The sequence below is a fragment of the Uloborus diversus genome, chromosome 4 (assembly GCF_026930045.1).
Source record: "Uloborus diversus isolate 005 chromosome 4, Udiv.v.3.1, whole genome shotgun sequence".
Lineage (NCBI taxonomy): Eukaryota > Metazoa > Arthropoda > Arachnida > Araneae > Uloboridae > Uloborus > Uloborus diversus.
This window is the reverse complement of record NC_072734.1, coordinates 185514995-185530182: the sequence shown is the minus strand read 5'-3', so window position 1 is coordinate 185530182 and position 15188 is coordinate 185514995. Positions and strand designations below refer to the sequence as shown.

The following is a 15188-nucleotide window of genomic DNA, read 5'->3' as shown; positions in this document are numbered from 1 at the left end:
AACCGTTCTAAGAACATGTGTTTTTCGATGTAATAAATTTAAAAAGTTCAAAATTGAAAAGAAAAAAAAAGACACTAAAAACTAATATCACGTATAAACTAGATGATGTAAAGTGACTAATGTGCTTCAAGGTATTCATAGCACTGTGTAGATCACGTTTTGAACACAATGTTATTAGGAATGGAAGGTACATGCGTATTTGTAATGTACCTAATCATCTCAACTCTTGGCGAGGTGAACACAATGATAATTTCTTCAACAGGTACCGTTTGTCTTAAGATTCCTTCCACTTGTTCAAATCTACGAAGGGAATGTCAGTGCAGCTGAATACCGGGTTCCTGAAAAATAAATTTTTGTTTAGAAACTAGATGAAGGTGGGAATGCTTTTTCACACATGTGAATTTCCAGTATTTTTACTGAAATCAGTATTTTTTGGGAGAGCAAAATACTGGACGTATAATAAAGGAAGGACCATTCGAAGTTAAATTCAACATGTTCCAGTTAATTTCATGAATCCAGTTAAAATATTCTACTTTGTTGACACAAAAATAGTTGGGAGAACTTTCAGTTGTAGTAAAATATACTAACAGTGTTGTGTTAGTTCACACAGCCAAGCAATTTCAGTATTTTTCATCCTGTTTGGGTCACATGTCTGCTTTTTGCACAAGTTTTGGAAAAACAGTTGAATCAAAGAGGTGAAAAGAATTTAGAGAACGCATTAATTATAATTATTCTTTTTAATCTCATTGTTATTTCATTACATTCAAGGCCAAGCTCGTACCGGTTGGACTTCTTCCTCTTTGTCGTTTTCGTTCAGTCACGTGGGCGAAATTTAATCCGATTGGCCAATTTGATGTCAAATTCGTCTCGTGACTCAGTCGAAAACGATATTGAAGTTAACCCGTGACGTAAGATAATGCTCAATTGCAGAGCTCGAATACGCTACTTTGCGGTGATTAACAATACTAAAGAAAAAGGTAAAACATTCCATTCCACGTGTTTTCTTTTGGGTAAATTACATTCTTCAGACAGTTGATGGTGTAATGTAATTTCAGAAGAATATAAAAGAAAACTTCCCACAAACACGGTGAAAAATTACTGCCATTCACTAAGCGTCAAAGCAAGTTATAAGTTACGGCATTTGTTTGTTTACCTTTTTCATCCACCATTAGACAGTGGCTGCAGCGCCCCCTATAGTTTATTGGAGTTGCGAATCGGGTTGCTCGCTCGACTCGTTCTAATTGCAGAATTTGAGCGTTTTGGTCCTTGATTTATGATTTGCATAGTGATTAATACATTAGTAGAACGTTTAACTCAAATCCAAAGTTAATTATACAAAATGCATATATGTTCCTTTACATACATATTTTGAAAAAATCGGTTCTTATTTGTGTTAAGAATGTTCAAAAAGCAAATCGTCGCCTCAGACCAACCGTAAGACATCTTAGTGGTTATTTCTGGGATTAGATAACTTACTGTTGCTCTGAGACGACGATATATATGTACCCAAAAGAATTAGATATAAATATATTTTTAATTCAAAATCAGCAATTTTTTAGTTAAATCTGGATTTTCGGTAATGTAAGCAACACTGGTTCCAGTTTGATCCAATTAACGAGACTCTAGTCTAGCTTTATGTATAAAATGCCATTTATTGCTACTTACTCTTCAGAAATCGTTCTGAGGGCCCATCTCTGAATTTCTTGTAGTTTGTCTGCGTTGTCACAGAGTAATCGAGCCATACTTGATTTGTAGATCTCCCCGAGTTGATCTTGAAAAGAAAAAATAAATATTTCAGGTATTGTCAACAAGGAAAACAACCCAACTAGTTTTTTTTTTTTTTTTTTTTTCTTTTCATACAATGTTTCAAAGTTCAAATGTTAAGGAATATCAACTAAGAAAGATTTTTGTTTCTGAACATTTTTAAGCAGTAGTTCAACGTTCGTGTTTGAAAAATGTTTGCAGGAGGGTTATTTAAAATATTTTTAAATACGAACAACAAATATGAGGAAACTATTCAATGAAAATTTCATAAGAATAAGTAACAGGAAGCATAAGGAAGCAAGGGACACAAATTCAATGCAGAAACTATTTTTTAATTTAGCGTCTTATTTTAAAAGGAAGAAAAATAAGTTAATTTAAAATATTTGTTTGAAGGTTGAACTAATGCCTCGTAAAAGTTTTTGTGATTTTTAGGTTTATAGGAAATCGCTATGAGATACATTTATTGTAAAACTAGTATTTCTAGTGTTGACGCTAATTTGTATTGTGACACATGTCTTAGTTATTTATTCTCGTTTCGAGAACATATTCATTCAAACACTTATTTCGTTCAAACACAAAGATGATTTCAATAATAGACGATATAGGCATCAGTTCAGTGGTCGCCACTTATAGGAATCAAGTTTGATCTAAGCAGTTTTGATTCCATAAAGCGGCTGATTCAATACAACCGCAAATTCAATAGACTTGGAATTTGCTCTGTTCTTTACGATTTGATTCGTTAAAGCGGTTGATTCAAGTAACCACTGATCCAATAAACCGGCGTCCACTGTATACCAGAAATATCACGAGATGGTTATGATACAGTGGACGCCGGTTAATTGAATCAGTGGTAAATTGAATCAACTATATTTTAATGAATCAAATCGTCAAGTTCAGAACAAAATCCAGGTCTATTGAATGTGCCTCTTTATTGAATCAGCCGTACTGTAGTCATTGTATAATAGTCATCTTGTGATATTTCTGGTATACAGTAGACGCTGGTTAATTGAATGAGTGATTAGTTGAATTAACCGCTTTAATGAATCAAATCGTCAAGAACAGAACAAAATCCAGGTTTGTTGAATTTGCCACTTTATATTGAATCAGCCGCTTATGGAATCAAAACTGCTTAGGACAAACTTGATTTATATAAGCGGCGACCACTTTATTAAAATTAATTCTTCTGTTAAACGGCTTCTACATAAAAAAAAAAAATACTATTGCGTTTCAAATTTTATCTAGAATAACCTCAGTTTTTACAATGCTGGTGATAAAATAATGGTCTCAGTACATACCTGCAGTAAATGATCCGGGCTGCCCTTTAACTTCGAACCAGAAGCGATCCCCAAATCTGGTGCGGTGGAACTGTCTGGCAATCAAGCAAGCGTGAACAGGACCGACTAAAGCCCCTGGCAGATGTTTCTCGGATAGTGATGCCGGAATAAGATCGATGTCTTGAACTGTTCTATAAAAATCAAAATTGTTTTTAATTATAGAATTTGTTGTCCGCTACCAATTTTTAGCCAAATATAATTATTTATAGGCCCCAGTATACATGGTAAAAATACTCCGAAACGTTACTGGTAATTTCCATGGAACGTTTCGGGATTACAGATTTTCACCAATTTCCTGTGAAAATTAAATATTTTTGTCAAAATGTTTCCTGAATTACTCCAAGTTGCACGAATGCAGATTATTCGCTGTTGGGTAAAATATATTTTTAGCAACCAGTTTAAAAATTGACTGAACCTATTTATTAAGTGTCTTGGCTTAAGAGCGATTACGACACATCCAGATTACCCAAGCTCCCAATGATAGCGAATAAGTCTCTAGAGTCCTCAGCTTTTCAAGTAAGTGTAGATGCTTGGTACAGTAAAACCTGTGAATTTGACCACCTTTGTAAGTTGACCACCTGTCTAAGTTGACCGCTTTTTTTAGGCCCTGAATTAGCCCTTATCATATAAATCAACCTCTGTAAGTTGACCACCTGTTTAAGTTGATCATTAAAGTAATGCACCGCGATTGGTCAACTTACACAGGTTTCACTGTACTTGCAGTTCTTTGTTAGCTTTCGCCCTACTAGCAATAAGGCTTTTGGAGCAGGTTGGCGCCAAGCTACTGCATAAAACCTACTTAAGCTTGCTCCAAAGGTTCAGGAAACACAGCTGGTTTTTACCGGAGATATTTTCTATATTATTTAGAAAGACTTTAGGATGATTTCAGGAAGGTTACTGACTTTTAGCGGAAACATTCCTGTTTTTAGCAAGATATGTTGCTGGCAGAAATTGGGCACATCAGCTATCCATTATTTTCCAGGAACGTTTCTAAATCGTTTTTACTTTGTAATGCTAAATGCAGTTCATCCCAGCTTAGAATAGTTTGCTGAAATCTTAAAACTGAAAACGTTTTTAACACATTTACTTACTTGTACACGCTTTTTAGCCTTTGCACATGAGTAGAATCCATAAACTTAAACAGATCTTCCCAGGTGTTAGCTTCAGGAAGGCCACAGAATTTTCGCCATTTAGCATAACCAGAAAGACCTTGATCTCTACCTCTTTGAATACCAATGGCAGAAAGGTCCATTCCGTAATCTTCATTGCGCGGTTGAAACAATCGGTTTCGAACCTAAATCATAAAAGATGTTTCAGTTATAAACAATATATGAACGCAAGAAGTGAAATAATTAGAAGTAACTTGTTTTCGAGCACAGAGCAGTACTTTTAAAAATATGTAGAAGAGAGTGCTGCCAAATGTGAACTGTTTAAAATCAGTTTTACTGCTGGTAAGTGACTGAAAGCTAATGTTATCGCACAAGTCTAGGGAAAAGAAATATATATATAAGACTAAAATTATTTTTTGTAATTTAAATAAAGAAAGACAGATTGAATGTTTTCAAGTCATAATATGAGTCCATGCACCAATAATTACGTAATTTGACTAAAATTTTTCTCTTCAATAAATGTCGATTAGATCATAAGTATAGGTATTCTATACTTATGATCGAGTATGTGTAATCATAAGTATTGAATACCTATACTTATGATCTAATAAGTACAGGTATTCTTTATTTATGATTAACTAGCAAAAATACCCGGTGTTGCCTGGGTCAGTAATAATTGTGAGAAACAATCGCTACTTTCTTTTGTTTTCAGTTTTAACTGAAAGAACTCAAAACACACCGCTTTGACGTGATTAAAAATTGAGCTTCTTCCTTACTCATAAAAGTAAAACAGCAATAAGTATAAAGAACGAACGAGTATTTAGAACCGAAAGCGCAAATTGAAGCATATAAAAATTTGAAGAATTTCCAAAATATATCTAACAAAAACAAAGATCACTAAAAAAACCGTGCGCTTTATTTAGTTAAACAGTACACACACACACACACACAAAAAAAAAAAAAAAAAAAAGCTCTCTACTACGTTTTCTTACGTGTGCAAAAAGTAGTTTCCAAATGTTTAAATGACTTTAGACTCATGTTTGCTCCGGAGAAGCCTTGATTCAAAATTTTCATTATGATTACTTTTAATATTGCAGTTGTAAGGCAACGAATTTTCGAAACAATGGGTTTAATAAAGTAAGACAAAACAACGTTAGAAGAAGCACAAATTTGTAAATTACAGCAGACACGTGTTTCGGCGTCACAGGGAACGCCTTTTTCAATGCAAAAAATAATGAGCTTATGGATGAAAAGACATCCGACAAAAGCCAAGAGCAGATAAGCATGCAGCTTAAAAGATAAAAACAGCGGATTGGCCAAACACCAATAACAAAGTTATAAACCGATCAGGAACCAATAGGAATGCAAGCAAAGGCCAAGAGCTTTCTCTTAGGTACGAACCCAGAAAGAAAGAATTCAATTGGACAAAGATTAAGCCGAAGCTTAAACAAAAAGAAAAGAAATTGTCAGTAACCGTGAACCGCAAGAAAGGAAAAGCTGAATGGATCAGATTATCCAAAAATGCCCCAATTCATCAGATCTTGACTTTTGGGAATCCTTTCATATTTTGAGGAACAGTTCTAACTTAGTTAACGATCTTAGTGCAGTTCCATATTTTTCTAACATTTGGCTCCCATATCTTTAATACTGTCCTTTCCTCATCCCCCCCCCTTTTTTTTCCATTCATTTTTATCGATCTTCCTTTGTTTATTTTTACCTTTTTGTCTTGATTGACACCGCCCCACCCCCCAAATTTTCTTCTATTTCTTTATTTTTCCTTTTTTCGAATATTTTTTGTTTCTGTTTATTTTATTTCATGGTTTTCCATTCAGCTTTTCCTTTCTTGCCGTTCACGGTTACTGACAATTTCTTTTCTTTTTGTTTAAGCTTCGGCTTAATCTTTGTCCAATTGAATTCTTTCTTTCTGGGTTCGTACCTAAGAGAAAGCTCTTGGCCTTTGCTTGCATTCCTATTGGTTCCTGATCGGTTTATAACTTTGTCATTGGTGTTTGGCCAATCCGCTGTTTTTATCTTTTAAGCTGCATGCTTATCTGCTCTTGGCTTTTGTCGGATGTCTTTTCATCCATAAGCTCATTATTTTTTGCATTGAAAAAGGCGTTCCCTGTAACGCCGAAACACGTGTCTGCTGTAATTTACAAATTTGTGCTTCTTCTAACGTTGTTTTGTCTTACTTTACTGTTCAGCACAAAGGTATATATTTATCTTAATGGGTTTAATCTTTAATCATAACATGGGGAAGTTACATGAAATTTACTGTTTTCGATCACGACGTTTTTAAACTAAGTTTTTTAGGAATAAATTAGAGCCTAAGTTGCTCCCTGATAATGTAGCTACCTATGGTGAAAAAAACGGTTAAAATCCGTCCAGTAGTTTTGAAGTTTACCCCGGACATCCGGACAGAAGTAGCCCTTTATGTATAAAAATACAAAAAATGAAATAAAACCTTTTAGGTTTTATTAAATTTTTTTATCTTCTTTTTTCGATATGTTTGTGAAAATGTTAAATAGAGCAAACTTTCCATTAATCTTCAACATCAAAAATAATTCTTCAATATGTGGATAAGTCTGCTAGATTGAGATTAATTTTTATTTAAAAAACTCTAAAAAGGATTTGCAGATGTGGTTTAAGTATTATAAAGTTAAGTATTATAAAGTTAAGTATATAAGTAGAATTATTCTGTTCCTTCCAATGAATGAGTCAATTGAATTTCGGCCATTGGTTAAAACATTCCACTAGATAGAAGTTTTCCACTAGATCTGAGAGAGCCTAAATAGTAAACAACTCACCTCATCGGTAATGTAACTATCAACGGATGCAGCCTTTTCCCTCACCAGCCCCCGAAGCAACAAGTCCATTCCTTTCTCGTAGAATACATGAGGATTTAGAAAAGCCGTGTGAAGTGGAATTTGCCGCTCCTTTGAATAGCCAGGCCCAATGAGATCCAGCGTGCCCTAAAAGCAGAAATGATTTCTTGAACAATTCCTAATAAACATTTCCAATAGATACTGATTTTTGATTAATCAAAAATGAAAGGAATCAACTTGTCTTGTTTCATAACTAAGACAAAGTATATTGATGTTAAGTTATCCTCTATTTTCAGAAATATTTAAAAGTTAGAATTTATCATAACTAGTGGCTTCTCACATTTTTGAATGTAATTTCCAAAAACAGAAAAGAACTAGTACGCTATTACATGATGACTATTTCTTTATGCTCTTCTACTTTGAATTCAAAGAGTTTTAGTAAAATATGCACATTGCACAGTTATTCACATTTCATTATTTTGTGTAAAAGTTACAAGTCTCTTCACAGCGTCTGAAGTGGAAAGTAAGATAACATATCGTATACTATGCTCTCACTTTGATTAAGTTTAGGTAATAAACCGCATTTTAATTACATTTTTTCAATTGAAAGATTACAAAAGTAAAAAAAGAAAAGTAACAGTCCAGAAAAGTATAGATAAAATTACAGTTAACCTTCAATAAAATAAATTAAATAAATAAGTATCCCGATCGAAAATTTTATTTCTTAAAGTTAATTTTACTTAACGTTAAATAGCATCATTTTAAATGTAAAGAAATCAATTCTCGAGAGAAAACATTTTTTAAATGTCAACTTTTCGTGACTAAATCTAAATTGAGACTTAACAGTTGTCTCAAAAATGTTGCTTTCAAAGATATTAAATGTAGTGCTACAGCAGGTCCGGATCTATAAATTCTGGGCACCCTGCAAAAAATAGGAAATTCCCCAACTGCCTACTGGATTTATATGCCACTAATTGCCACGGGTCATTTTTGTGGCATGCCCCTTCCCCTCATTGCGGGGTCTGCGAGTACGTAGATTCGGACCTGTGAAACAGCTTCCTCTAACGGATTCAGCCTCAAAAAGCGAACTTTGGTTTTGATTGCACACCAATGAATAAAATACTCTTCATTCTTTTAGTACAAAATCAGAAAATATGTGATTGCGGGAAGGAAATTATTTTTTTTTCATTTGACAAGTAATTTAAATTGGTTTATTTATGTCTTTTTCTATAATATTTAGAAAGCTAAACAGTAAAAAAAAGTTATTGTGAATCGTTTTATTAGTACCTCAATGAGACTGTGTCCAACTCTAAAAGCGGCTCCACCGAAGACATTATAAATACTTGGGTCGGTATCAGGATCGTAACCTTCGAACCCTCGTTTCGGGTCAATCACCAAGCCATGCTCTCGAACAACATCTTGACCTTTGAAGAAAAAAAAAAGAAAAATCATTTTGTAACGCTCAACTGGAAAAAAAGTCAGTTGGTAAACAACAATAATTAAATTAAACCGACATATTAAGAAAAGAAGAACAATTTTTTGTTATGTTTATCTTAATAATACACGCCAATATACGTATTACACTAAACTGACACTAACAAAGCACCGTTTCGTTAAACGAAACGAAATTTCGTTACTCCTTTGAATATTTATTTGATACATTATTTTTTTGATCTTTCATGTGATTATTTCATCAAAATGAATGTTATTAAACCACAGCTATTTTTACAATTGCTGAGGCTAAAACAAATTTAATTCGATTGAAGTACACACTGTACCGTGAGAATAGGTCGAAAACGTAATAGAACTAAAATCGAATATCAAAACATAGCAGAATACAAAATAAAAGTTTAAACGCATTTAAAATGAAGTCATTATTTTTCATTTCATATAAGTTTCACTCTTTAGCACTAATTGGTGTAAAAAATGTGTACATAAATTAATGTACCTGAGAGGGAAAAATTCAACTCCTGCTGAGATTCATACTCCAGACACGTTTGAGAAAATTTTGACAGGGTTTTATTAAGAACTTGTTAAAAAGAGTATGTTTTACACTAAAAAACAAGACTAATTCACAATAGCTCTTTCTTTTACACGTAAGAACTAAATTTTGCAGTACAAAATTCTAGGCTTCTTAAACTCAGGGGTTCCCAAGGGGGGGGGGGATAATGGTGCAAGTTGTGCCATCAAATTTTTTTGGGGGATTTTTAATTTTTTTTTTAAACTTTTTTTTAAATTTATTTATTGATTTATTTTTAATCTAAAATATTTATTTTGTTTTATTCTGATTATATTTTAATAGCTGTACCCGCACAGCGATGCCCGTGCAAAAAATTTATTGGAAGTCCGTCGAATAAAAGAAATTGGCACCCCTCCCCATCTAATGTGAAATGATAATTTTTCTTTGTATAAAATGCGTACACACCTCTTGAAAAAAAAAAAAAAAAAAACTATTTAAGTTTCTTTAGAATTGTAAAAAAAATTCCGCAACTCTATTGTTTATCGCAAAACTTGCCCAGCAACCACGCTATCAAAATCGATCCGTCTAACGAAAAAAAAAAAAAAACATCCTGTGGAACATTCAAAAATCGTCGTCAGAAAAAAAAATGTCGAACATTTCACTCGGATAAAAACAAATCAAAAGTTTCTTTTCTTTCAAAACAAATCGCCAAAACAATGAATTATATTTACGGGTGCCTTAAAACAATAATCCGAAACTGAACCCCTGCTCAGCGCCTAATGCGTCAAGCGACCACGCTACCGGAACCCAACCCTTTTGCGAGTGAAGCGGATGTTTTTTCTTTAGCAATAATAAATGTTCTTTGCCCGCTCTACCTTGAGAATAAAAATTGCGTCAAGTGATATATATTCAACAATCAGGCTTAAATAAAAGGAAAAAAAAAACACCATGCAAAATTATCCTTCCAAGCAATGACGACAGATATTAAAATACTTTTAAGAAATTAAAATGCGGAAGATGGTTTTTAAAAGCATAACCATGAAAACATGAAATAAAATAAGTTTGAGAAATTAAATGCAAAATAAGGAAATAAACAATGAATTCAAAAAGCGTAACCGTGGAAACGCGAAAATAAAATGGTTGAGAACTTGAATCAAAATGGCATATTTCGAAATTGATTTAAAAACGCTTGTAACTTTTTTTCCTTTGAAGATGGAAGCTAATTTTTTCGACCAAAGATCGAGAGAGATCTGGAGTAAAAAATGTCGCTTTTTCCAATGGTGTCAAAAAGAAAACTGTGGGACAATTCCTTCACTTTTCATTGATAGATTTAATGAAGAAAGTAGTGCCTAAATTTCAGCTAAGTCAAAAAAAGTTCGAACTAAAAACGCAAATTACTCCCGCCGTAATCAAGTTAGAGCATTGAAATAAATTGTTTAGAACGCGGAAAATTCTACCCTTTTCAACGATACATAGTATTAATGTGTGCAAGTAATTTTTCACCCCTTTAATAGCCAATAATAGGCAATTTACGTGAAATTTGGGCCTAAATTGGAATAAAAAAAGAACTATTCATCGTTTTTTTCGAATTATAGCCTATGTTACTCAGTAAGAAAGCAGCTTTCATATAGTGAAAGAATTTTTCAAATAGGTGCAGTGGTTCCAGAGATTACCTCGAACATATAAACAAAAAAATCCGCCCTCTCTCTTTCTAATATATGTATAGATTTCAATTATTTATTTAGTTTGTGTGTATGTCATTGGCGTAGCACAGAAATTTTCAAATAAAATAATAATAATAATAATTAAAAATAAATAAATAAAAAATATTGAAAAAAATAAATAAAAAATATTTAAAAAAATAAATAAAGAAATATTTTTTAAAAAATATTATTATTATTATTAATATTTTGATTTAAAACAGAATGAAAAAGAGCTAAAAAATAAATAAAGGAAAAAACGTTGGGAAAAATTTCGGGCCGGAATTTGTGCCATTGAACTTGGGGATGGGGGGGGGGGGGATGGGCACCCCTGCTTTAACATTAACTCATACTTACGAACAGATAAACAAAAAGTATTTTACCTAATAGAGCAGGTAAAAATTCGTTGTACGTCAGATGCTGCAGCTCGGCGATGACTATCCTTCGGGCTTCTTGGAACAATCTTTCATCATCCCATTGCGGATTCAAAGCCCCTAACTGCAAAGCGACTCGGTTGTGCTCTCGCATGAAAATGGCATGAATGGCTGTCAGTTCTACTTGTTCGTTTACTCTCATGTCACCTGTCAGAAAAAAAAAAGCACAAGTCAAAAAAACTGTGCATTTATTTTTAGTGAATGTAACACAAAGTCAACGAAAATGGATTTTTTAATTTTTTTTGGCAATCCTCATATATATATATATATATATATATATATATATATATATATATATATTTCACCCATCATCGTAGTTTGACGGGCGACTAGAAAGTCGCCCGTCAAACTACGATGATGGGTGAAAACTGCTTCTGCTCTTTTATATTTGAACGAAGCAATTGCCTGTTTGGTGATATTTTGATATTTGAAAATTTAACCCCAACTCCAGTGGATTAATTCTCCACTTCAGTGGATAGCGTTAATTTTCAACCACTTTTTCGATTCTTCATTCCCTTGAAAATGACACAGTCTCCAGTAAAACAGTTAAGTGACCGGATCGAGTTCAGCCTTGTCACAATAAAGCCTTTCCCTGCATGTTAAACGCTACCATAACATATTAAATGATCATACCATGAAGCGAGTTTCATTGTTGAAAATCGTGGTTTACTCGATCATTGGCTATTATTTATATGAGGATAATAGCGAATGATCGAGCAACGCTGACGTTATCAACGATGAAACTCGCGCCACGCCATGATAATTTGATTATATTTTTTGGCATTGTTTGATATGCAGGGAAAGGCTTTATTTTGACTGGGCTAAACTCGATTCGGTGACTTAACTGTTTTACTGGAGACTGTCATTTCAGGAGAATGAAGAATCAAAAAAAGAGCCAACAATGAACGTTATCTACTGGAGTTTACGGTTCATCCACTGGAGTTAGGGTTAAAATTTCAACGATCAAAATATCCCCAAACAAGCAATTTCCTCCTTCCAATGTAGAAGAGTAGAAGCAATTTTCACTCGTCATACCTTGACGGGCGATTTTCTAGTAAATGAATAATTGACATAACCAGTAGCCAAATATTTTCTTTTACCAGGCGTGCAGCGCTTGAGAGCGCCATGTTACTCGAATTTATACATTTTTGGTGTAGGATAATACCAGGTTAGGAAGGTAAATTTAATCAACATTGTTTTTGGCGAGAATTGAATAAACAGAATGATTTATTCATCATCTTTGTGCTCGAAAAGAAAAGGAAAGTAAAACAGCGTATAAAGGCACAAATTACTGTCTGACCACGGATTGTATGGAAGGATAAACATCCGTTTTACAGCCGGAAATGGACGAATCTATTATTTTTTAGCGATGCCAGCTTTTGCAGAAGCAGAGTCTCATTCAAATGAGCGGAATAACGGCATCAAATTTTTACTTTTCCCCCTCACTCATATAGATTCGTCTTATCTGGACGTTTGAAAATTCCATAGAATCCGTGGTTGGACAGTAGCAGCCTATTTCCTATTAATTTATATCTTTACGAGTTTTTTTAACGTTAATACGTAATGATTAAAATTACAATATTCATGAAACTTGAAAATATTGCTTTAATGATTATTTTGAAAAAACTTCTTTTTCTTTTGAAAATATGCAAGCATATCTGACTGCTAATTCAAATCTGAATGCTCATGACCCACTTAAAAGTAATTGAATGGAAAACACAAAACAGTATTCTGCAAATAGAGTGTCCATGTAAGAAGTTTTTCATTGATACCTAACATTTATCTTAAACTCCGGAAACATTCGTTTAAATTTAAGAATAAAAGAAATTCTTTGAACATACCTGCTTCAAAGCAATATTGCTGCGCAGTAGGAAGACCACATTTATAGCTTATATGATGTGCTGGCGGCAACATAGCTGTATTATTGATCCAACATACTTTCAATAAACCTGAAAGAGATAACAAATTTTATAAATGTTATAAATCTTGCATATTTTACTACTTTTTAAACAAAAACTGAAATTAATAATAATAACTAAACTAATGAGATTACGTAGAAGCAAAACTAGACATTTCTGCAAAATTAAGCGATTACAAAAAAGAAAAAAAAAATATTTTTAGTGAAATAAACCTCAATTTTGTTTGTTGTAATAGGAGAATTTTACTGTAATGGAATGGGGTTGTTTCCTTCAGTCAAAAGTAATATTTTTAGTCGGTGAAATTGATAGAATAAGCGAAAAAATAACATGGACCCAGAAAATATTTTTATTTTCCCAACAGTTATTTTTTAATTATTTTTTTTAATGTCCGATTTTTCAAACAAGGCATGGTCTTGATGACGTCACAAATGATGCTCTTTGGCGCATCTTTCCACCTCATTTCCACGTTACGATAATCAAGAAGCGAATTAAAATTGCGCTCTACGCTTGCCCCTATCGTATCAACCCTATCGTTGCCAATACACGTGAGTAAAGATGAGAATTAAATATTTTGCTCTGTGAATGGCAACACGAAATGGCATTTCATCATTTGTGATGTCATCGGCAGAAGCGTTAAACAATAACAGCGCACCGATTTAAGTAAATGTTTAAAAATATTAAACTTAAACAAATTATTAAAAAAAATGGTTAGATCCTATGTTTGTAAGCATGCTCTTTCAGAAAAAAATACTTTTAAAATTTTAGAAACGACCCCATTCAAGCAATGTAATGGAAATCGAATCGGAACTGAAAATTTAATTCGTTGAAACCAATGTTTCGTTGTACTGGTATTCGTAGTACTGGAATTTCATTGTATTGTCATTTTACTGTTTTACTAAGACTTAGAAGATTTTTTAAAAAGCTGGTTGCAATCTACTCTTTTGATGATGAGAGAGACTCAGCTATTTTAGACATTAAAGACGAAAGGTTCTCATTTCGTTCTCATTCACTTAACATTTACAAAATGACGCCTCGAAAATAATCTTTCCACTGTCACGTATCATTTTGAAGGTAGACCATGTTTTATCCGTTCTGAAAAGAGCTGGATCGGCATGATGGATAAGGTAGGTATATGGTACACCCTTGTGCGAATTAATGGAGTCAAGTTGGGGAATTTTAAATTTTCGATTTTTTAGGTTGTTCAATCTTTTTTACTTCCTTTTATAAAAAAGGAAGTATTGTATTCGCGAAAAAATTTTCACTCAAAAATCGGCCTTAATTTCCATTTTGCTCACCCCCAAATGAATGTTGAGTTTTTTTTTTTCAACCCGACCACACGTGGATATGTGCCTAGGAACGTACAGACACCCGAAATATCCATTTTGACGATCCCCGAGTTAATTACAACGAGTTTTCTCGTGACGTCTGTATGTACGTATGTATGGATGTGCGTATGTGTGTATGTATGTCGTATAACTCAAGAACGGAATGCCCTAGAAAGTTGAAATTTGGTACGTAGACTCCTAGTGGGGTCTAGATGTGCACCTTCCTTTTTGGTTGCATTCGAATGCTCCAAAGGGGGTCTTTTGCCCCTTTTTGAGGGGAAATCATTGTAAATTCCGATGTAATCTCCAGTGGTGTATAATGATTTGGCGGACACTTGGCGATATATCGCCAGTCTTTTGGTCGCCAAGTTTTGTCGCCAACTTGGCGACAAATTTGGCGATTTTTTTTAAAAAAAATTTAATTTTAAAATCTGGTTTCAATTTGGCCACTGTTGGTGATATTTAGAGAGTAAACTATTGAATCATATTAAAACTGCCAATAATGAGAAAATGACATTAAATTGGAAGTAAAAGGAAGTCATGTGATGCACACATCAGCTTGTTTATAACAGCTGTTTAGCCTACCAGTTGATTAGGTGCTATAACCTCACGATTTTTTGTCATAAAAATTGTGTTTTGTTTAAGTGTAATGAATTTCTACATATTTTTTGCTGTTTTTTCTCAGTCCGGTCACTTTTTATCTTTTTGTTAGCCATGGATATTTCTCCACGGAAGAGGCAGGCCATTGCGACATCGAGTGAAAATATGATTGCACAAGAAAAGGAAAAATGATTTGTGCTTTGCTAAAAACATGGTTT

The 15188-nt window shown here is 33.4% G+C and overlaps 1 protein-coding gene across 1 annotated transcript in view; it reads right to left on the bottom strand.

The window, feature by feature from the left end:
- Nucleotides 1-206: 206 nt before the first annotated feature.
- The window catches only part of LOC129221044 (peroxidase-like), a 34337-nt gene continuing 19355 nt past the window's right edge, over nucleotides 207-15188 (bottom strand). The window contains exons 9-16 of the mRNA XM_054855480.1: nucleotides 12968-13075; nucleotides 11076-11273; nucleotides 8320-8456; nucleotides 7015-7179; nucleotides 4190-4392; nucleotides 3060-3229; nucleotides 1666-1771; nucleotides 207-338 (exon numbers count right to left, since the gene is read on the bottom strand). Coding sequence (XP_054711455.1) covers nucleotides 275-338; nucleotides 1666-1771; nucleotides 3060-3229; nucleotides 4190-4392; nucleotides 7015-7179; nucleotides 8320-8456; nucleotides 11076-11273; nucleotides 12968-13075 — 1151 coding nt within the window. The 3' untranslated portion in view covers nucleotides 207-274. The remainder of the gene's footprint in view (nucleotides 339-1665; nucleotides 1772-3059; nucleotides 3230-4189; nucleotides 4393-7014; nucleotides 7180-8319; nucleotides 8457-11075; nucleotides 11274-12967; nucleotides 13076-15188) is intronic.